This window comes from Hesperophylax consimilis, chromosome 10, assembly GCF_061612785.1.
Source record: "Hesperophylax consimilis isolate HC1 chromosome 10, BYU_Hcon_1.0, whole genome shotgun sequence".
Lineage (NCBI taxonomy): Eukaryota > Metazoa > Arthropoda > Insecta > Trichoptera > Limnephilidae > Hesperophylax > Hesperophylax consimilis.
In genome coordinates, this window is record NC_142845.1 from 3446932 (window position 1) to 3472701 (window position 25770).

Genomic DNA, 25770 nt, shown 5'->3' on the forward strand with positions numbered 1-25770 from the left:
TGCGCTGTTTTTCATAAAAGCATTTTTTCACATGTCACAGGGGAAGTCTTTATGAAATAGATATATAAAAACACACGCGTATTCAAATCCAACGCTGTGTCAAAATTTCAAAGCAATCGGTGAAAAAATTTCGGTGATTTAAGATTTTGAATAAACGAAAATTTACATTTTTATTTATGATTGGGAATAATGCAATAGAAATATTATTATAATATAAATATTATAACGACTTTTTTTTAAAAATATTTACGTTGAAGGATCAGTAGGATTTATAGGCCCTATTAGGAGTTCTACCGAGCCAAACCCTCTGATATGAAAATATCTGGAGTCGGTGAATTATTTTCCCATTTGATCTCTGGTGAGTTGACGTGTTGTTCTTGTATTTATTTTGCTTATATAATGCACTTGCATAATGTTGATTGACTAGATGATCATTTGTAGAAAAGTGTGTGGAAGGGTTTAGTTTTTCCAATGGGGAAGATTTAACCCGGACATAAAATCGCAAAAAATTAGTAATAAAAATTAAATACATAAATAAAATTTAATAACAATTTTAATAAATATGTCCCAATGGTCGAGTGGTTTAAGATGCCTATCCCGGTAAGATAAGAGTGCCTAGGTTCGTTAAGATTTATTGGTATTTTCTTCTTCTTCAATAAAAAAATACAGTGTTGTTATTCGTTGTTTATCGAAATGCTGGATTCTGCAAAAATAACAAGTGAATTTACTGATTTATTGTATCGCTTTGTAACTTTAGAAGTGTGAAGACACTCGACCTCTGCGCAGAAGACTGCGCGGGTCACTTCCAGTACAGGCTCGATCCTATATCTCCTCCACCCCAACCCCACCCACTTCCAGCTACCACCACCCACTCGCCACCCATCTACTATCACCACCGTACCTCCTAACTGCCAGACGGTAGAGGAATCCCTCCGTACTCTGCCTCAGTACAGTTAAGAAGTCAGTTGTACACCGGCTCTCGCGGGGCAAACACGTCGCTCTGCTCGCCGACAATACACATCGAATTCGGACTAACATGTGATCTAGCCACAGCTATTATATTATTATTCATTAATGACTTTAACATAAATACAATTCTATTAAAAACACCCAATTCAACTGCAGAAACCATGTTATTATTTTCAAAATAACCCCCAGTGAAAAAGAAAACGTGAACTTTGCAATCAAAGCAAATATTTATTTTGTTTAAATCCATTATTAAAACAACATTTTACCAGTGAAATATATGCTTTAAAGGAACTATATTTTAATAACAATAAAAAAAAACAGGTGATTGCAATCCAATAATAAAATTACCGTAAACGTTTAGTCAGCAATTAACCCAGTGTTATATTTGATTAGTTAATTAACTGTTCGTTCATTAACTACTTGTCAGTGCTCTGTTATTACTGCATCTTAAGTAGTTTGTTTAATTTGATTTCTAATTATATTTGATTGATTGAATTTCGCCAAAAGTAGTAATTGACCTATTGCGGGACCGGTGAAGATTTCACTAGTTGGAAATAATTGATCGATACCGGTTTTAAATCGACACTTCGAATGTCGGTCGTAAAAAGTGAATCTATTCTCTCGCGTGTGTTAGCTATACTACTAATGAGAGATTTCTAAAATATAATGCTGATAAGTGATATCACCGGGAAGAGAAAACATTAAATATAAGTGGAGCAATTATTATCACTGAGCCTAGGAAGTTAACGCAAGTTGGTGAAAGCTGCAACAGACTTAGGCAGGGCGAAGAGATACATATTATTGTATTTAGTGTTGTGTTTGAGTGACAACACACTGTGACTTTATGAAATTATGCAATTAGTTCGGAAAATGGAGTCATTACTGTTGGAGTTATAACAAAGCAATACCTAAAAAGCTTAAAGGTCTGAAAATTAAACGTTAGGATAATTGACGTGATTAAGGCTTGCTTCAAATATAAAATATAATGCAATGATTTATTAAAGTTATAAAAGATTTTAGAGACTTATAAATTACGTTATTAAGAAAATTAGTTTTGTAAAGTTAGGTTATTATCAAATTCAGCAAATAAAATACAATTAAAGCAATGAATTAAGGGACCTAAGACTCAAAACATACTGATAAAGAAGTCCTATAATCGAATTTATTAATATGTTTATAGTGTTGGAAAGTTACGCTAGGAATGTCTGACGGATTAAATATCCATTACTTACTTATTTAGGGGTATTTAGTTATTGTTCAATCAAGAAGTCCAAGATGCCTTGTATCAGATATATATCCACAATGTTAACCTTCCTGATCGTGTTGTCCGCATCCCTACTTCTGGCAGCGCCCCCCGAGGCCCAGGCCGCCCCCACCTTCAGCTTCAGCTTGCCTGGCTTCTTCCTGTTCGGCCCCGGGGGCGCTACGGAGCCCCCGCTGCAGAAGCGCTCCGCCCCCGGCGTCAAGCCCTACTCGGGGCTGCGCCTCACTAACGACTCGCTGGTGATGATATACTGGCACGATCAAGCCGTTGCAGTGGTAGAGCTGGGGCCCAACAAATTGCTGCTCAATTGCGAAATCATCGAAGTATTGTAAGTATCTTCTTAACCTCACTTATCTTGACATAACCTAACCAAAGCATTTGACATAATAACCTTACCAGAGTAAGAACCTAACCTAACCCAAAAACCTTTATTATTTGTTAGCACCCAAGCGTCGCGATTTTAAACCTTCGCACGCATTCCTATCCGCCATCATTGCACAAGTAACATTTTTATGTTTTATTATGATTTCGGTAGATGTAGGAAGAACTCAAGTTTTGTTAGGTTAATCGTAACGTAATATTTTTTGATTTTAATGAAAACAAATTAAATTGAAAATAATGTAATTAATTAAAAGATATGTATTTATCAATAAAAATGTTTGTGAAAATTCTAAGAACGGGTCGTTTAACAGAATTTGAATAATCCATCAAATTTGATTTCAAAATTACTTTTAAAATTCTGTAAATATTGTTTTCAAGTTCTGATATTTATTGGTTTGGCCAATTGTTTCACCAAACTGGTACAGTAACAAAATTTGAAAATGAACTTTGAAATTTGATGAATTGTTCAAGTTCTATGAAATAACCCTTCCTAAGTATTAACTAGATTGGAAAACAATAAATTAATCAAAGTCCTGGAGATTTCATTAAAAATCGATCGAACCTGCGACCTACGGATTCATAGCCCAGGATCGGAACCACTAGACCCCGTCAATCGATAATTAAAAAAAAAATATTGTGTGCAGTTTCATTAGTATTCAACAATGTATCTCTTCGTGATATACAGTCGTTGACTCTGCTGTTAGAAACTGCGACCGCGTAACGAAACAGCCAAGTCTACCACACAAACTATGCAACACACATAAAATGACAAACTTGAGAAACTTTCTGATTCTTTGAATTTATGTTAAAATGTTTGTTGCTTCCATTAGGAAAACGTTGCACATTATACTATACAGTTTTAAACTTGTTTGTAAAAAGAATATTGTACAAATTTTGAATTCGGAATAGCGAGATAATTTAAAGTGGTTGGAATTTCGAACATAAAACTTAAATTTATAACAAATATGCCTGTCATACAAAATAATGGCTTGCCAATAGGAAATAAATGGATTCTTGTAAGAATCTAGTATATTGCATCGGTGAATAATTTATTTTATGTTATACGATACCGGTATCCCCACGCCCGGAGCTTGCACAACCAATATTCTGGTTACCTGGTTAATAAAATCTAGTTACTAAACCAATTCGACAAATTTAACATTGTGAATTGTGATGATTGAAAAATTTCCTTCTGCTACAAAATATAAGTTAAACATGTTATAAATAAGTAATAAATTTAAACTAAAGAAATCAAATATAGAATAACAATAATTTTCTTGTAAAAACGTATTATATTATAGGTGTGTACTATATAAGTTGTCTAAATTCTTCATATATCAATTTCTGTTCAAATATTATTTTATGTGTAGGTATTTTATCGTTTGCCAGAATTTTCGACACAATCAGTTCCCATTTTGAAATGACACTTAAATTCGAAAAAAAATCCGAGTAACAATCACAGATATATCCACAACCGAAATTAGTATGTTCGATTATGAGATTTTCTTTTTTCTTACTCTTTAAAATAAATGTGATGAATTCTAAACGCGGATTATACTTATGTTCACCGCTAATAATTATTCAAAACATGTTCTAGAATTAGTCAAAGTAAAAGTCTCTCGTTTGAATTTGAACTCCCATAATATAATCATAATCCCTCTGGACGTTGATTTTGTGTAAATATCCGACCGTTTTCATCGCTGACTTGACGCTACGTTAAGTGAATATATTATCAGCTAATCAATAATGTATTTATTCCAAACACAAGACCACTTGTGTTTGCAAATATTTTACATGTTAACAATAACAATAGTGCACAAAAACAAAACAGCATGCTTGTATTTCTATTTTTAATAATTTTCATTAATTTGAAGTTTTATCAAAATTCTTTCGTAGAAGCGGCGTTCAAATAACGATCGTGCACCCGGTTATCTGGTTAAAAACGGGATTACAGGCCCAATAAACATTTTAGTACATTCCTAATATATCGGAACACGTGGTCATGCACCCACATTTTCCTTGATAATATTTAACGACGAAATGCGAAAATATTATGATTTTTATGATCACGTGTTCCTGTGATAATACATTACACTTTTACTAACAGGAAACTTATCAAATCATTCGTTAAGGGCCTGCAATTCCGTTTTTAACAGGATTAAGAATAATTTGAAGAGATTCTTAATAAATTAGCGATACTCATTTTTCTCCGTGTGAGAATGAACCAAAGAAATTTCAGCTAATTTGCAACAAATCTAAACAATGTTGGCTTTTCCTCTGGCCATTATACAGGACAAAAATTACGCTAATAAATTCAACACCAAGTCTTGAATCACCAGCCAAGAGGGATAGAAACATTAACGATTATTTTTAATTCCTCATAACTAAGTTTAACTTGGTATTACCAATGCCAATTGTACGGTAGGTTGTCTTGTGTATTTTTATTTTGATATTGTATTACTGTGATGTAATTCACGTAATATCTGGTAATATTGTATTGTAAACTGTGATGTGATATCTTGTAATATAGTGTTGTAAACTGTGATGTTGTAGTATTGTAATAACTGTGATCTTGTAATATTATGTTTTAAACTGTGATGTGATATCTTGTAATATAGTGTTGTAAACTGTGATGTGATATCTTGTAATATTATGTTTTAAACTGCGCCTGTCCTCAACAAAAGATTTCTTAGCGAAACAGGCAAAGCAAATCACTCATTACTAATGTATTAAATAAATGTGAAAACAAGATTTAAAAAATGTCACAAATAACTGATTTAAATCTCGTTTTTGTATTGAGATGTTTTTAAATGCAAACTTATGACAGATTTTTTAAAGTAGATAAATGCTCTCTAAAACCGAGGAAATTTTTAAAATTCTTGCAGCAGGTATCCCTTATAAGAAAAAGGTACCTGATGCTAATGATCCGTTACATAACATAGATTAATTGTTAGGGCTCCTAATTGTAGGCAAAATTACGAACATCTTGATCAACACGAATATATTTCTCCGTATTAGGTACTTACTCACCGTCACTCCCAACGTCATTTATCATTCTCAAACCTTACGTTTCTATACTTTATCATATTAATCTATCGAGTTACCATATTTATAACACACGAATCCCCTTAGATACTTAAATCCATCTTAAATAAAATACTGTAGAATAGTAACAATACCTCCCAATAATAATAATTTACACGTATTCTGATGGCAGTATGCTACACATAAACAAACCACTCCATTAATTAAATGGCTGTGGCTTTATTATTTACTAAACGTATCGGAATAGGGTAGATATTTTCATATTAACCAGTGAAATATGGTTAAAATTTTAGGTTATGTAATGTTTTAAGGTGATTTAAAAAGTACCTACGTAAATACCGGTGTGGTCGGGTAAGAACTTCCAGATCATTTTTTCATCCATGCTATTCATCAACCTAACCGTTTTTTGTAAATTTGTGTTGCCATACAAACGAAATTTTGTGACATAAAACACACGTAAAGTATTGTAATTTTATATGTAGGTACTTTAGCACACGACACATCAACACGGGTCAGTGAATTTCTGTCGACCTTACAATCGTCCATCGTACCTTCGTGATGTAATCAGCCATCGCAGAACCAAGCGGCGTGCTTGACACAGTTGGGAAAAATAGTTATTAGATTACACTCAATAGTGTTGCCAGAAAAAAACCCCTTCTGCTGATGTATTATTTTTATATTTAAATACTGGCAGCATTGAGTTTGTAATATTTCTGAGAAATATTACAGATTCTTCGTATGAAGTTTTCGTAGAATTTAGATTCAAATAAGTACTATTTAGAGCTCAGATAAATACCAAATAATCTATGTAATTTACAAAGGTGTAGATACTCTCAGTATCGCCCTGGTAGCCAGAATCGAAAGGTTACTTGAACTGGCTTTTATCGTGCTAAGTGACCGATGCAACTATGATACTATAGCTAGGTACTTACCAACCTTCTTCCTCCCCATCTCTTTCCCCTCCCAACTCACTTCTCATAACATACTACAGTGGGGTATCTTCACAAAGTATGAAAACAAATTAAAAAATGCGTGAAAGATTTAAAGTTCATTTTTCTGATTGTGATTATCGCACTAAAAAGATGTTATTTTAATATTTTCATTCATAATTATTAATTTCAAAGACGACATAAAACCGCACATTCCAAAACGGTTCCAATTGGCCACCACGTCAAAATTTGTAGGTACCTACATATTTTATTTTAATCAATATATGGTTAGATCTCGATAGTGTTTAATATGTGCTATATAAGCACATATTGAACAATGCTAATAGTTATATAAACTAATTATAGCATTTAATTATTTAAAAACTTATGATTAAATTTAATTATGGCATTGTTAGCTACTGCCATTAAAACACACCAATTAAAATAAGTGAAGAGAGCCCAAACTAGGAAAACGACCTATCATGAGTCACCTCACCAAAAAGGGTATGATTATTTCCTGTCTCTGTTGTGGTTTGATACAAATCATAAAGCCCCTTAGCGCGCAGGCCTTATAATAATTTGCAATTATTTTTGGCACATAGATTTTTCTACTTAGTAAGTTAGCAAATTTCAATCTAAAATTCTTGATGGTATCATTTTTCTTTTTGGCGTATACGTGAAAATTCCGTCACAGGAATAAGTTAAAAAAAAAAACATTACGAATGTCACATTCGTTTTCTCTGTCTAAATAGAGTAATCGTTCAAATTAACAGCTCGTTTGGTGCGGTAGTTTTACATTTGACGAGTTTTTCCCGTCTATCTCGTTACGTCACAGGCATAATACTAAATTCACTATGAAAGGGTATATTCATTTCCCCCGTCTAATTGTCAAAGCAAAACAAACTAAATTCCCTTTTGGCACGGTGGTGTTACACTTGCAAGTTTTCCTGGCCGCATCTTCACGTCACCGGGATATACCTACTTGACTATAAAATGTCACATAATTTCCTCAGTCTAATTAGCATATCTGTACAAATGAATAGTCTTTTTGGCGCATTTGCTGGTTGTTTTTCACAATGCGTTACAACAAGGGGATATATTTATCTACCTATTTGACTATAAAAGTTCACATTTATTTGCTCCATCTAATTAGCACTTTTGTACAAACGAATAGCCCTTTTGGCACGTTAGCATAATATTTGTAGTTTTTCCCGGCTGGCTCGTTACGTCACGGTATTATTTGGCGGGAAGTGGGACGCCGCATTGCGCCTGCTGCGCTCCGGCTGGAAAAGCGCCCTCTGGAATATCGTGTGCAGCGCCCTGCTTCCAAATTTGAAACACTCCACAGGAGTGTTGCTAGCGCAATAAAAATCCAATTAAAGCGCACAAGTGCCTATTTAAAATTTGCAGTACGCAATGTATTCGGGGGGATAAATATAGAAACGTAAGTAGGTACCTTCCTCTTTATTTGTATATTATGCTTCGCTCTGGGAATCACATGGCACTTAAAAGGGATTACTTTATGGGTAAATTTTTCAATCTACACGTTTTCAACACTATTTTTGTAATCCAGAGTAAAAAATATCTATTCAAATTTCATGACGCTAGAGCTCACCGTTTGGGCGCTTGGAAATGATAAAATAATCTATTGATGCGTATAGCTCTAGATTGAAAACATGAACGAAAATTAGAGTACAAATAATTTCTTGTTGAAATGACGTTGCTAGTTGATAATAGCCAAAATGCTGTTAAAATTTCATTATGCCAGAGCTCACCGCTTAAGATTTGAGGAAGCTCTCTGGCTAAAATAATATCGATTGCCTTCTATTTTTCTTTCGAAGTAATGTAGGTGTTTAAACTCCAGTATTTATTCGTATTTTTGCACTTTGGTTCAATACAATAACATTAGTGATGAAATGCTGGCATTTTACTTAGTGTTCTTCAATGTTAAAAGCGAGTAATCTTAAGGATAAAGAAACGTATCTACTCCCATACAAATTACAGCGCCGGTTGAAAAAAATAGGCTTTTTGAGACTGGTGACTGGCGACATCACAGGTCACGTCCATATATTTGGTGTGATTTTGGGAAACCCGAAAAATTAAAACTTTGAAAATTATTTTAACTATTAAATTATTGAAATATTCTAAATCGTTCTGTGTTACTAAATTAAAGTCTTAAATAGTTTAGCGACCTACTTATTTAGACACCAAATAAACTCTTAACGACCAAAATGTTCTTGAACTTTCAATGTATCGAAATTCAACTCTCTCGAATAAAGTTTGACCTACTCAATCCGTCGACTACAAAAAATGCTAAATCATCTAAAAATATGGCTGTTTATTTATGCATAACGTTTGCCAAAACCTCAATCAAAATATTCAAGGACAGCCAATATTTGTTTATTATTATTCTACAAAAATAATACATTTTGCATTCTATTCACGCGTTGATAGCTTTATTGGAAAAGTAAATCCGATATTGCCTTCTCCCCTATATTGATATAGTGCTAATGACTTTAGTATAGACATTGCAGGTAATGTAGAGTCAAACACAGTACACACAGATGCTTTGCTTGAATAAAACATTTTTCAAACATGTTATTTGACTTCAGAAAAGAAAATTCTAGTGAAATAAAAAAAAAGTTCATATAAAAAAAAATCGTTCGTTTCAATTTTTCTTAAATCTTCTTCAAACTCGTACGCGTTCCTATACCGTTAATCCAATTTGGAGTACACGAAATATAGTTTTTTTACCAGTAACAATGTGGATTTCACGATACTACATGAAGAGCATGATAGAAAAAGTCGGAGACTTATTACCTAGTTGTCAGGAATTCACAACCTCAAAGCTTTACCGCAAACCATCTATAAGTCCCCGAAAAACGCCGGGTAAACGTCAGTTAGTAATAAATAAAAAGAACACCCTAAAAACTTTCACGAATTTTATAATTTTCTAAATGAAAGATGATTCTTGGTTTCCCTTTTTCGATAATAACAAGAAATAGGGGTAAGTAAGACATAGGGCTGTTTCTTGTTGACTTTTCGAAAGGACATCGCTTTCAAGTGTGTATATATTATGCTTCAATACACACAACTTTGTTCGGGTCAACTCTAATTTGTTGCTACTTTTACTCGTATGTTTTCAATGGTAATGCTTTTCAGCACAGTCGGCATAATGGCAACACTATGCGCGTTTCACTTCGAATATTATTCCGAATTTAAATCACGTACGGAGCTACTTGGAGAATTTATTGACCAGTGTGTCCGCTACAAAAAAAAGGACAGGACAGCAAATTATGAATTACGAAAATTTTAATGTTGTTATTTATAAAGGATTTTTTTATAACTCTAAAATTCCACATTATTTGAGTATAAAAACGGTGGTCAGTTAAAATAACAAATTAAAAAATTAAATTGCAGAAAATTTCGATATGATATAATCTTTGATTTAATCAAAGGATATAATATGGTACCATACGAAATAATATCTGTATTTTTTTCATAATCTTGAAGCAGAAATCATATTGTAGGAAGAAATGTCACTTTTCGAACGATGGGCTCTGGTATAGTGAAATTAGGAAAACTTTTGTGAGCATTTAATTGTTTATAATAATACTAGCTGTAGTGTATCCGGCATTGTGTATATTGTACCTACCTGCAAACTAGGTGCATTTTTAAGTTGTAAATAATTTTACTGTAAAGGATTGAAAGAGTTGCTTTATTAAGTATTTGTTCCACTTGATCATGCCCTGTATTCTTCGGGTGTCCCAGACTTTATCTACCATTCACTTTTACGTAATATATTCTCCTTACACTGAAAGGAGTAAAATAAAGAACAAATAAAGATTCGTTCATAACATACGACTCATATTCACTCAAAGGGGTAGAATAAAGATTCGTTCATAACATACGACTCATTTTCACTCAAAGGGGTAGAATAAAGATTCGTTCATAACATACGACTCATTTTATCACACATAAGTATTTCATTCACTTGCCTGTTCTCCGGCGTCTCCAAATGTTTCTACCAGACTTTTAACACTCCCGTTACTAATAAGAAAAATTTTTGAATTTACAGCGAAATCACACACATACAAACATTGCATTTATTTATGTAGATGTTTTGTAGGTTTACGAAAAAATGCATTGCTTAATGTTTAATATTTTAAGGTAAAAAATTATATTTTATCTTTATGAATTAATTGAAAAAAATGAATTGTGTTATTATTTTATTAATGATAAACTAATGTTTATAAGACAAGGTTTTATGAATAGCATAAAGGATAACAAATAATTATAAGCAATAATTGGTTGCCCGAAATATTAATACAAATTGAAAATATCTCCCGAGTAAAAATTGACTAATTATTGCTTATAAAATGTCTTATAAACATTAGTTTATCATTAAAAAATAATAAATATTTCTCCAATAAATGAAGATATCATATGTCTCGACGCCATCTAGTGAGAAATTTAGCACTAACAAAGCCTTTCCTACAAAAATAAAAAGTTGTTTGTTTACAGGTGGAAAAAATATAATGAGCAGTAATTGTTGATTGAGGTACTAGTACAAATAGAATCATTTGGCGGGTTGGAAATAAGCCGGCATAGATCAGTGGATACAGAATACCTGACCGGACATCAGAAGGTGTGGGTTCAATTCCCGTTGGCGGCATTTATTTTTACTCAGGAGATATTTTCAATTTGTATTAATAAACTTTTGCATTGGTTAGCACATAAATTAAAACAACGAATAAAGATTCCTAGCTAGTTTCATTTAATGTATGGAGATAAAAATTTCAGACCATCAATTATAAGTTGCCCCAACAACGGCTTGAATTTTGATAGTTAGTTTTAGTAACACTTCCTTTAGTTGGATAATTGAATCTGGGTGTCTAGCACAGTGAAATCTATATCTTATATATACAATATCGGATCAATTATCGATGAGTTTATACCGATTTATCGAGCACGGTCGCGCTGTTGATAGCTAGACCGATATTGTTAACGCAATAAATGAGAAATCGAGGTATTGTCTATGGCCAATAATCCATAATTTCCATTCCGAAACGTCAAACTTCATACAGCTAATTAAAAATATTAATAAATTGATTATGTTGGATTTAAATACTAATTTAAATATGCATTGGCAATTCGCATTTACTTTTTGACATTAAAAAGGGAGTAAATTAGTTAATGAGATCTTTATTTACGACTTGTTATGTGTACGACTTTAGTTTCTTTAAGCCCGAGCCAATGTAGCGTCATTGGCCCGAACGGATTCAACTCGTCAGATATTCAATTTCTTTCAATTCTACGAGCTTCGTTAGTTCCACTCCGTTCGTTAATAAGCCAGTAATTTTAGTTAATTAGTTAATGAGATCTTTATTTACAACTTATTATGTGAACGAATTTTGTTTCTCTAAGCCCGAACCAATGTAGCGTCATTGGCCCGAACGGTTTCAACTCGCCAGATATACGACTTTTTTCAATTTTACGAGCTTCGTTAGTTCCACTCCGTTTTCAGCCAGTAATTTTGCGTAACGAACGACATTATTAAAAATATGTGTATATTGACAGTTAACCGAAGCTTATCTATATACTATATACTACTATGGAGATACTATGGAGGCCGCGCTAAAATTTGTCTATCGGCTGTCGGAACAATTCTAATCAATCGTTGACTGTGCTCGCAAATATCGCTAACTGACTATGGACAATGAATTTAGTCAATATGGCTTTATGGATTGTCCGTGCTAGACCTCCATAAGAAAATGCTAACTCTGTCTTGAAAACTTGAAAAAACCCTTGAATTTGGGCAGAAACGGGCGGTCTGTTTCCCAGATTTCGCATTGTAATTTTTAGAGAACAGGCGTCCGGTGAGAATGTATTTATTCTACCAGTATTTCAATAAAGATCCTAGGAATAAGCATCACAGATCCCTTCGACAATGATCCCTTTACCAATTTTACATGTGCCAGCGGTAGTTGCTTTCTGCCTAGGTCAAATTTCGCCCTCAAACCTAGTTTTTACCGCATAGCCGTTACCAGTTCGATACACTTTAGCACATTATTACACAGTTGCCCTAAACACGTTTTGATTTAATACTAGATTAGGCAAACCGGTGACTTATTTTAAATTCGAGTAAATGTTATGATGAAAGAGTGTGCATTTCGAAAGTCAAAGTGCTATTGCAATTTTCTAGCTTCAGAATAAATTTAGGTTAAACGTAACGTACGTTAATTTTTTGCAAGTCGTACTTTAAAATATTAACATGTTTAATGCGAGCGGAAACAAGAGTTCCATTCGAGAATATAGATTTTGTTTAAAACATCTTTGAAAATACTTCATATATATATTTTTTTAAATAATACTCACCACAACCTAGGAATAAAATTATTGTCTGAAATTAAAGCCTACTTTTGTAATACTATTCGACAAACTGAAGTTAAAATCAGTGGGCCTATGTTCATCTTCGAGGATGCTGTGTGAAGGGTTTTTATGATGAAAGGAAGGAGAGGAAGATCTGGGAAAGGAAAAGGGTTAGGTGGGAATCTGGGGGTGGGGAATTTATCCCTCCCACTGCCGTGCAAGGCGATGGGTCGTGATAATCCTGCTGGAGGAGGTCAAAAGGTCTCCCTTAATCGGTTTCTTCAAATCCGGCCCGCCACACGGTGGCTGGGCAGTTGCGTCTCCCACCAAGACCTAAACGAGCCTTGTCCCATGAATCCGGGAACTCCTGCTAAGTCACCAAACGTAGCGAACCATTTGGGGTGACCTATGGCAGAGGTGTTGCACGGAAAAAAACTTACTGATATAAAATAATGTCAATTTATTAGAAATCTATCAAATTATTCGTTTTCCTGTTAAAAACGGGACTGCAGGCCTTCAACCAACAAAGTATATGTATTTAAAAGAGAATGTTTTATGAGGACGGCGGAAAACGTGTTCACACAAATATTGATATTGATAATGGCATACTGATTTTCAGTCGCATTCCGTCATGATATTTATTAGGAAAATAACACGTGTTCTCGGTGTATACTGAATGACATGCTTTTACTTTTTTAACAGAATTATTTTTTTCCGTGTGGTTATCCAATGCGGTGGTACCCATACTCGACTCTAAAATTGAAACAATACTGTTTTACGTGTAAATAAGTCTGTAGTTATACCTTCCAGAACACATAATGATGTGACCAATCTTTATGTCTATGCACGCAGTAAAATTTCATTACAAATAAGTTAATTATTTACATGTGTACTTTTCCTATTTCTCTAAATCCTTTCCAATTTATTTAAATACCACGAAACGCGATGAGAACCGTTATGTTACATGAATATTGGTAAGAAAATGGTTTTCCTTCAACTTGGTTCTGTATCGCGGGGTAAAAGGAAGTTTATTACTTGTTGGCGTGACTGACTAAGACTTTGACTGTGCTTGATGCCTGGCTGCCTATGCATGAACTGTTGGGTGCCTGATAAATCGGTCATCGACTATTGTACAGGGTTTTCCAATAAGAGGTGTTATTTTAAATAGCCCGCTATTTCGGTAGATGTTACTTTTGAAGCTGTCATTTTTTGACATTTGACAAGTAAAAACTACGCCATTAATAAAAATGGAACGATACACGCTCAAAAACGCATTGAAATTATTAAAATTCACTTGAGTGATAAGGCCCATTTCCACCTCGGTGGTTTCGCCAACAAGCAAAATTGTCGCATCTGGGGCTCCGAAAACCCAAGAGTTATTGTTGAAAAGCCTCTCTATTCTCAACGTGTGACTGTTTGGTGCGGTTTATGGTCCGGCGGAGTCATTGGACCTTACTTTTTCGAAAATGAGGCTGGAGCAACAGTTACGGTGAATGGATTGCGCTATCGAGAGATGATTAATGATTTTTTTATGGCCGGAATTGGATGGTATCGATCTTGACAAAGTTTACTTTCAACAAGACGGCGCTACGTGCCACACAAGCAACGAATTCATTGATCTTTTTCGATTGAATATCAAAATAACACCTCTTATTGGAAAACCCTGTGTATAAGGGAAGCAGAAGCTATCAATTATGTTGCCCGAACAGAAGCAGTTTGGAGTGTTTGATCATCAACATGTTGCTATAATAATGACGGGTTTTAACCGTTAACGTTTATTCTGAAATTCTGATTTGTCCCTTTTAGCTTTTCAACATATTGTGATCAGTAAAGGAGGACAACCATTATGTTGTTAAGCTTTTCAGTTATGACAATATTGATAGAAAGCTGAAACGCACCTAGAATCGGCATTTAGCGACCTTTCAAATGTCAAAAAACAAAATGGCGCTGCGTGACCGTTTGATAACAATATTAAATTTGCATTTCTGCGAAACAACTATAAATGTTTTAACATTGTAAAATGGTGTATTCTGGAATAAAATTTTAAAAGTCACTTTGGTTATTCGTAATCAGAAAATTTGGCTTATTTTTTAGTTGTATAATTTATTAGCCCAGTGCTATTTTACTAATGTTAAATTTTGTTCATAAAGCGCCGTTAAAAATTGCTTCGTTTAACCCCTCGAGAGTTTCAGGGTCATATATTGACCGGGCATCCATATTGTATAAAAGTTTTTTTTCTATCATGCAGAAATACGTATTTTAACGTTGGGTTTAATTTTTCTCAATTATTTATTATTAATATTTTATGACCGATATAAAAAAGTAATGTAACAGTTATCTTACAAATTCCCTGGGGAAAAATAAAGTGTTTTTTAAATATCGGGTTATGTCAATTTTTTCTACATTTGGAGTAAGAAATGAAGTAAAAATCGAGTAAGATATTAGAATACAAGGAGATATGGTGTCAAGTATTTTTAGCATGGAACCGGATGTCGCCGATTTTGTTAACCAATACTAACTGTTACCATAAAGTATGGAATTCTAGTTCCATGACTGTTACCTTCACTTACGCTAAAGTGTTCGTCTTTTCTAAACACACGCATCAAACGTTTCAATTAAACTACACTAGGCACTAAACTAGAACCAAAGATATTAAACTTGTATTCTAATATCTATGGTTTTTGACAATTTTACAGGTTTCAAATTAACATTTCATTATTTCTAATTAGGAACGTTTATTTTAAATATATTATATATTCCTGTAAGATAATTTTATCTAGTTTCTCTAACAGTATTTGTTTTTACGAAAAATTAAAAAAATATATATGTATACAGGGTTATAGTGATTTGCTTTTGGGGTATTATGCCGTGTTGCGCTACCTCCTTCTTTAGCCAACGTTTTGGACATTGCAGAGTCCATCATCAGGTCAGATATATAATCTGATTTGATTATATCATCAGGACAGATGTATAATCTGATTACACATCTGATTTTATTACACTGCAATGCTGTCCAAAACGTTGGCTAAAGAAGGAGGTAGCGCAACACGGCATAATACCCCAAAAACAAATCACTATAATACTTTTAGCCGTGAAAATCTCAAATCATACATGTATACAGGGTGTTCGGACGCACTTGACTTACTAAACAGCGATTCCCGAAATTATTAGTAGATGGAGTAAAAAAATGTAATCATATTTTGGAATCCGTTGACATTTAAAAAAATGAAAAACCAGTAAGTTGGTCACTAAGCTGAGTGAAAAGTGGAAGAATTTTTTTATATTTCGAAAAAAAAAATGAAAAAAAGTCACCGGATATAAAAAAATATAATTTTGTAATATAGCACTTTTTAAATACATTGGAAACATTGCAAGCTGGGAAAAAATATTGAAAAGCCTGAAGGGTTGAAATTTACTTGCTTGTGACCAATATAAAATATCGTTAGTACCGATAACTTTACCGCCTCTTACCTGATATCGTGCCGGTATTTTTTGAAATAGTCGAATGACTAATTGGCTTTTAGCATGATACTAAAATCTAATTTTAACTGAAAATTGTATTACTAAGTGCTGAAACAATAAATAATACGCCCTTAAACTAAGGGTAGTTTTAGACACTTGCTTGTGTTAAAAATCACATTTATAGTTGACATCTCCATTGCCAAATAATATCTTTATAAATTAGTCGTATTATACTCAAATTACTAGGTAGTTGATTGGTAAGCTGAAAGTTTGAACTTTTATTAGAAGTTTTATTGGGAAGAATAAAGTTTTTGTTATTAAAGTGATTTTGTGCTTTGTTTATTTTGATCGCTTGATTTCATATGCAAGTCTACTAAAATGTGAAATAATATTTCAATGATTCTTACACGCCCGTTCAACGTTGGTGTGGTAAAGCCGGCCTTGAGCCTGGTTTAAAACCATTTCAACCAAACAAACGCCATGGTAATCAGTCAAGTTTTTCAGTGTATCTGTTCTTACACCACGTTTTTTTTGTAAGCACGCGGAATCAAAACTATGCCTTCGCTGAATTTAGATTCGGCTACAAATTGTTTTTCTGTTTATTTTCTAATTATCTTTTATGTTCACCTATTTTAAATTCTTAATCTTACTCTCGTTTTCTTAGACAGTTAGAATTGTGTATCTGAGTTTATTTTTGTGACTTAACGTGCATTTTTAAATATATCTATGTGAATTTCACTTTTGTTTTCGATAATTAATGAATGAATGAATGCTAATCTTGAAAGCGGAAATTAACCCACTTTCCGACATACGATCAAGCTGAAACTCATCAAATAGACTCATTGTCGATGACATTGCATTTTATCAACTTTTAGTGACAATCACGCATACCCACGTGGACATATATGCAATTATTTGAAATTCGTTTACACTACAGCAGCTAATTTAACTAGGCACTAAATTTCGGTTTTATCCAATCGGGAATTTGCTCAATTATTAGAGTTGTCGACTCCAGTTCCTGGGTGGGAAGATTCAATCCTTATTCAAGCCATTTTCATAAATCTTAAAAGACATTTGAAAATATATGTATTACAGTAAAAAAAAACTTTATATTTTGGACGGTTTTCAGTAAACAGTTTATTGCATTAAGCTATATTATTATTCCTATGTTTGTAGTGTAGCTACCTACACAATAAACCAGATTGCAATATATTGATGACTATTGCCTCAGTAAGAAAGATTTAGCATTTAATTTCGCTGCATCTTTAATCAATTATATGGAGTTTATTGCAACGAAATGCCGATTTCGTCAATACTTATTAATTAATTGCCAAAAACTCTTCATGGACATTAAGTTGGTTTAACCTAATAACGTACAATTTAAGTCTAATTTTATGTATACCAATCAGTTTACGAGTACCTACCTGACTTCTCTCTAGATATTAATTGACTAGTGACATTTGTAAGCTATCTGCTTTTTTGCACCTGATGTAAAAATCAAAAGACTTTACAGATTTTCAAGACATAAACTATCAGTTCTGCAATTTGACGTAGTATTTTAATATTTCATTTGATTTGACATTATCTATGCTTTCATTAAGAACGTTTAATAAAACACATTTTAAAAATAAAATGGGTCAAGGTACGCATCCTTAAGGAGCTCCTTTTTATTTCTATTCAGAACCATAAAGTGTTATCTAACTGACTGCAAGTTTTTGGTTTAAATTCAAATGCAAATCTAGTATTGCTCTATAGCAGAGGTGCTCAAACTTGAACTGCTGGCGATCTACCTCAATATTTTTAGATTCCGATCGATCGACTCTGAGAGACTGCAAGTATATGCATGTAAAGAAAAATATAATTTTCTTTAATTGAATGCATGCAAAAATATAATTTTCTTTAATAATAATAATGGAAATGATAAGAGGAAAATAAAGCACATTAATAATTCAGAATTAGAACGCGAACTGCAATGTGAGAACCAAAAAAACTAATAGTGCCGCCATTAATTAAAGTAAAGTTAGTGTTAAATAAAAATGTTGAAGTATTTGGAATCTATGACTCGGGCTCTAATGTGTCATTGATAAACTCAAGGTTATTGAAGATAAACAATGAAAAAACAGGTTATTCGAACAATACTAACTTAAAAACAATTAATGGCGTTAAAAAGGCAATTGGTATGATATCACTGTATGTGAGATTAACAAATTAAATCTCTTCTTTCATTACAGAGAAACTCAATTGTGTTTTAATTGACTGTCATTCAAATCACAAGGAAAATATCATTATAAAACGACATTTCTTGTCACAATATGGAAAAGTTGAAGTTTACATTTCAATCAAAACCAACAACAGACGGAAAGTCTAATTTTATTGCCATAACCTCAATTGTTACACAAGATGACAAAGTTTTCCTGATTCCTGAAGAATGTCAAGCAGCATCACTCCACAAACCTATCTACACCTCTAGGGCTTATGCTACAGTAAAAAATACATTAAAAAAAAGACACCAAACCAGAAGTGTATGGATAAAAATGACAGAAGATATTTCACAAACATATGTGGATGAGGATAAAAACATGATTTTTCAGGACCAATTTCTAGAGGAAATTACCAAAGAACAAGTGTCTATTGCCAATAACAGGAGTTCAGAAGACCCTATAGTGAAAATTTTGGAAAAATTAGTTGAAAATCAGCAGAAAAACGAAAAACAAAGCATGAAAAAGTTAGCTGACAGGTTTGTACTTGAAAAATTTAATGGAAAAAATATAAGTGCATGTCACTGGATGGAAGTATTTGAAACAGAATGTGCAAGGTTTGACATAATACCATACCTACCGTCATTGATTACACAGATAGTGAATACGCTCCACATTAAAACTTCCAAAACATTAGAAAATTGCAAGTAAACACAACATAAAGTGTCGAAGTAGTTAAATCACTTCATCTTCGAAATATTCAATCAGTTAGATTTTTAAATTATCGTGTGTGCTGTGCAGTGCTGTGTTTTAAAAATATTAAAATAACAATTTTCAACTGGTAAACATACCAAACGCGCATGCGCATTATCAGTCCGTCATTACTATCGCCATTGGTCGAAAGTGTCGTCACTTTTGAATAGTGCTAAACAGTTTGCGGGAAACAGGCGTTTGTGTATAAACTAATTACGAATAAAGTTAACATATTTTTAACTCTTTTTAAATAAATTTTAATATGGATTTAAACGAGAACTCTCTTAACTATATGACCAAGGCCAAGGATCTACTCTGTTCGCTGATAAAAATTATTAATGACCCCGGCAACAAATTTACGAAGGAGCAAATGGGTAAAATTACCCCGATAACAACGGATCTGTTAGGAACCACAGGATTGATGGCTGTTCGTATGGGAATGTTGGAAGGAGAATTGTCAACATTAAAAAGTGTAACGGATACTCAGTCTATTGTTACTAACCCGACAAATACTTCATCTTCAATAAATGATTTGCTCGCAGAGGCCGAGGAAAGAAAAACCCGGTCAAAGAACATTATTTTATTTAATGTTCCCGAAAGTATTTCAGAATCAACAACAACAATTATTAAAATGGACAGCGATAAAGTAGTTTCAGCGATTAGTGATATAAATAATGAATTAATACCGAGTGTGGTTAAGTCGTACAGACTTGGTGTAAAAAAGTCCAACAAAATTAGACCGATTAAGGTCGAATTCAATGACTCTGTCTCGGCTCGTGAGGTTTTGACCAGGAACGCAAAACTGAAAAACGGTATAAAGGCCAGTAACGACCAAACACCATTGCAGAGGACTCAACTTCTAGATTTACGCCAACAACTCGAGACGAGGAAGAACAACGGTGAAACCAATATAACTATCAAATATGTGAACTCTGTACCTAAAATTATTGAATGTGCGCCAAAAAACTGAAACAACAAAAAATAAAATGCTACTACCAAAATGTGAGAGGGATCCGCACTAAACTTCCCATGTTGCTGACTTCGGCGGCAACTATCAGCAGTGATATCTTCATTTTAACCGAAACATGGCTCGACTCAGGAATCAATTCTGCCGAATTAGGCTTCCCTAATTTCAACATCTACCGTATGGATAGGAATTCTAAAACAAGTGCCAAAACGAGAGGAGGTGGTGTAGCCATTGCTATCTCAAAAAATCTCAGTTCTTCAAAAATATCCACAAAAAACACATCCATCGAGCAACTATTTGTCAATGTGAACACTTCTAGAGGTAAAATAATAGTGGGATGTGCATACTTACCTCCGAATTCTGATGTCCAAAGCTACAGCAATCACTGCGACGAGGTTGAATCAATTTGTGCTAAATATCCGAATACTAAACTACTTCTAGTTGGTGATTACAATCTGCCACATTATGATTGGTGTAATATGAATTCTGTCAATTCTTGTTCTAATGTTAATATTCGTGTTATTAGAGATATGGCACTGTTCTTAGGTCTAACACAGTGTAATAATGTTCATAATATAGGAGGTCGTACGTTGGATTTGGCACTGTCAAATGTGTCTGACATCTGTGTTGTGAGAAGTACCGAAATTCTATTACCTGTCGATGTTTACCATCCACCACTAGAAATATGCATGTCTAATCTTAAACCAATTCCTATCGTAAAAAAGGTAGTAGAAACTCGAAATTTCAAAAAAGCTGACTATGTTAAAATTTCAAATTTCCTTAAACAGACTGACTGGTCATTCTTTGATAGCGACGATGATATTAATGTACACCTTAAAAAATTTTACTTCATCGTTAATTCTGCAATTGAACAATTTGTTCCTTTAACGACTTACAGAGAAACTCTATACCCTAAATGGTTCTCAAAAGACCTGATAGACTTAATTTACCTCAAAAAATTATCTCATAAGAGATTCAAACAAAGTCGCCTGGCCATCGATTATACTGCGTTTCAAAAATTGAGGGCAGAGTGCAATAAGCTCTCCGCAAAATGTTACAAAAATTACATTAGTGATGTCGAAGGCTCTATCATGGACGACTCAAATTTCTTTTGGAAATATGTTAAATCCCAAAAAGAAAATGGTACTTACATACCTAGTAGTGTGTCATTCGATTCTAAATTATCCCAAAATCTTCAGGAAACTGTTAATCTTTTTGCTGATTTTTTTAGCGGCGTTTACATTAATGCAAGTGAAGACAGCAATATTTCGTGCTTTGATTCGGTTGAAACTCTTGATATATCTGACTGTAATGTAACCATAGACGATATTATATCTAAGCTGAAGAGTCTTGATTCCCGAAAATCCGCAGGACCTGATAATGTTCCGCCCAGGTTTTTAGTAAATTGTATGCATACATTGTCATATCCTATTCATAAGTTATTTACAAAGTCACTCTCATCAGGTGTATTCCCGGACCTTTGGAAGTTTAGTCTTTTAACGCCCATTTTCAAAAAAGGTAATAAGAGCGAAGTAACAAATTATAGGCCAATATGTATAATGTCTACTTTACCCAAACTTTTTGAAAGCCTAGTACTAGATAAGTTGATATCCCGAATCAATCGAACCATCTCTCACCATGGATTAAACCATCCTTCAACATGGATTCATTAAAGGTAGATCTACTCTTACCAATTTGATATTGTACACGAATGATATTGTTAATGCCCTTAATGCATCACATCAAACTGATTCCATATATACTGACTTCAGTAAGGCATTTGATAAAGTAAACCACAAAATATTATTACGTAAACTAAAATTGTTGGGAATAAGAGGGAGTATGTTGGAATGGTTTAAGAGTTATCTATTAGGAAGGTACTTAGCAGTCAAGATTGATTCGTTTACTTCTTATACATTTGCTGCCTCGAGCGGAGTACCACAGGGATCTCACTTGGGCCCAATATTATTTTGTTTGTTTATCAATGATATTGTTAATATTTTTACTAATGTTAAAGTCCTGTTATTTGCCGACGATCTGAAGATATACAGAATAATCAAAGACGATGACGATCGCGCAATTTTGCAGTTGAACCTTAATAAACTATGTGCGTGGTGTTCTGTCAATGATTTGCAACTAAATTTAGGTAAATGCCAGATTATCAGTTTTTACAAAGGCAAAAATCCACTTAATTTTTCCTATTTTATGAATGGTGCTAATCTTCTTCGTGTATCACAGATTCGTGATCTTGGTGTTATATTCCACGAGAGTCTACAGTTTAACGAACACATCGATGAAATAACAAGCGATGCGATGAGAATACTAGGTTTTATTTTGAGAATGGGAGCAAATTTTAAAAGTATGTCAACATTAAAACATCTGTATTGCTCGTTAGTACGAAGCAAATTAGAATACAATTCCACCGTATGGTCACCGTACTACAAGGTCCATTCTCAATCATTAGAAAAGGTACAAAATAAATTCCTTCGGTACATTAATTTTAAAATGAAAATTCCAATCGAATTTATAAATTACAATAACTTGCTTGCTGAAACTAAACTTCTTAAATTATCTGATAGAAGAGTGTTAATTGATTTGCTATTTTTATTCAAAATTATTAAATCTTTAATTGACAGCCCTAATTTGTTGGAACTTATTTGCATTAATGTTCCTGCTAGGCAAACTCGCAGTAAAGATACTTTTAAATTTAACAAGAACCTCAACACTAATTATTCTATTTTTTCACCAATTCCTAGAATTCACAACCTTGCGAATAAATACTGTGAACTTATAGATATATTTGGTTTTGACAATTTTGTGAGCTTTAAAAGGCAACTTATTTCGATTCTATCGGCTAATAATTAACTTTTATAGCTTTAATAATTTTATTACATCTTCTCCCATTCGAAACCTTTCAAGTAAATTATATCCATATTTGTTTGTTTTTTATTTGCTCTACTATACACTTATAATTGTATGCATATACCTACTAACTACTTTTTATACATAACACTATGTTCCATCTCAGATCTTATTATTTCTTATTCATGTCGATATTGCTAAATTCTATTAGTTTTTGCTTTTTACAGGTGCAACTCTTATTTTGTTATTTTTTTTTTAAATCTCTGTTATAATGTTCTTTACCTCACGAGTAAGTTACACTCTAATTTATATTGGTTTATCGATTTGTTAAACACACAATTAATACTGGGTTTAAACACACCCACTTACTTACTTTTTATGTTGAACTTTCTTTTACTTACTATTTCATGCTTGGGTATATTTTATATTGAATCCATCTTATTAGTGTTTTGCTAATTTGCACAAAATTTTATTATATGTGTTGCTTTCTTACAATTAACTCCATTTATCTTCTTATGTTCAATTATTGTAATCAATGTAAATGTATATTTTCATGTAAAAGCCCATTAGGGCGTAAATAAAATAATAAATAAATAAATAAATTACTAAGGACGAAGAAAAAATTGAAATCTTCAGATTATTTTTGGACAAATCATGTACAGATTGGTATTCGTCCATGATGATAAAGCTTAGTTTACAATCAGAGTGGTTAGATTGGAAATCAAACTTTCTGCAAACCTATGGTGATAAAGGTTGGACTGCTAGCAGGTATGCTTTATCTTTCAAGTATCAATCAGGATCATTATTAGAATATGCGGTTAAAAAAGAAAGACTTTTACTTGAAGTAAGAAAAACAATTGATCAGGGGACTTTAACCGATATAATTGCTGCCGGTTTACCAGATTATATAACAGATAGAATCAACAAGGATGAGATTATAGAAACAAAAGACTTGTTTAATGAACTTGGAAAATTAGAACATTTAGTTTCGAAGAAAAAGTATATGAGAAAGAAAGATGATACTAAGCCGTTGAAATAAAAATGTAGCATTTGTGAAAAATTAAATAAAGGTGTGCGCTATCACTCAGAAGATTTATGTTGGTTCAGAACAAAGAATAATAATAACGAAAATGACTCAAAAGTAGCTTGGACAACTATAGCACATAATTGTGTAAAAATCTATAATGAAACGTAGCACACTGTCACAGGATATGCGCCACAGTATCTACTTAACGGCACAGATGTTACGATTTTGCCAAATGAGTTAAAACTTAAGAAGACCGACATCAGTTTGATGCAAGACAGAAAAAAAGCTCTGGAAAATACTATGAAGTCGCATAATTACAACAAGATAATTTACGATAAAAGCAGGAGACACTTCAACTTCAACGTTGGTGATATTGTTTTTGTGGAGAATGGAAACAAACTTAATAGGAAGAAGCTAGACGAATTGAGAATCGGACCCTACAAAATTATAGAAAAATTATCAAACTCAATTTACAAGATAAACACTGGTCGACAAAAATCAGAATCAAATTTTTTCCACATCTCAAAGTTAACTCCAGTACCTGCATTAATGAACCAAAAAGAGGATACTTAATAGGTAGGGTTTATTGTCTTCCCTAGGGGGGGGAGATGTAAAGAAAAATATAATTTTCTTTAATTGAATGCAATGCCGAGCTTGTCTCGTCATTGTGGCTGTGTGTGTCGTGGACTGTCACTGGCTGGATGTGCGCCACAGTACCTACACAGTCTACTCGATATTTCGTAGTTTATGGTGACATAGTAAAAATAATCTATGGGTTGTGACATGACAGATTGATGGAAATAATTTGTAATTGCTATCGTGATTGTGATTAAGGAATTGACATAAAATTAATAACATTAAATGTCGTTTCTTTCATTACAGGTAATGTTTTGTTACTGAATGCTTTTCTGTATGTAACTCTTGTGAGATTAACAAAATAAACCTCTTCTTTCATTACAGAGAAACTCAATTGTGTTTTAATTGACTGTCATTCAAATCACAAGGAAAATATCATTATATGCATATACAGAATTGTCGTCTATGTAGGTAGGGTGTATCGTGGCGCAGGTATAAGTGTATATATAGGGACGTTCCATAATTGCATGGTCACGAATCCACATAGAATTTGGAGGAACAACAGAAATTAGTTCGCAATATGCATTTTTTTAGTCAAGGTAGGTGGAGGTCTGCACTAAAAAGTCGATGAAAAAACTTATATTTATTAAAAATTGCAAGTTTATTGGTTCATACAAAAAACAAACGAGTTCTAGTTTCTAAACTAAATAATGACTTTTCATACGATGGTACGTAATTACCGAGTGCTAATCACAAGCACGATGACATATGTTCGTCAGTTAGTCGATTGCGATATTTTTACTTAATTATCTTCATTTCAGAAAATGCAGACTCGCACAAATAAGTTGACCCAAACATTGCGAATACGAAATTTGCCAGCTGTTTCAGAACACTACGTTCAGTAACTCAGTCTTACAAGCTACAAATAAATAACTCAGTAACTCAGTCTTACAAGCTACAAATAA

The 25770-nt window shown here is 33.2% G+C and overlaps 1 protein-coding gene and 1 pseudogene across 1 annotated transcript in view; both read left to right on the forward strand.

Annotated features, from left to right (window-relative positions):
- Window positions 1-1332: 1332 nt before the first annotated feature.
- LOC149420191 (uncharacterized) overlaps window positions 1333-25770 on the forward strand; it is a 122442-nt gene continuing 98004 nt past the window's right edge. The window contains exon 1 of the mRNA XM_089636454.1: window positions 1333-2561. Coding sequence (XP_089492580.1) covers window positions 2245-2561 — 317 coding nt within the window. The 5' untranslated portion in view covers window positions 1333-2244. The remainder of the gene's footprint in view (window positions 2562-25770) is intronic.
- On the forward strand, window positions 18735-24397 carry LOC149420192 (uncharacterized; annotated as a pseudogene).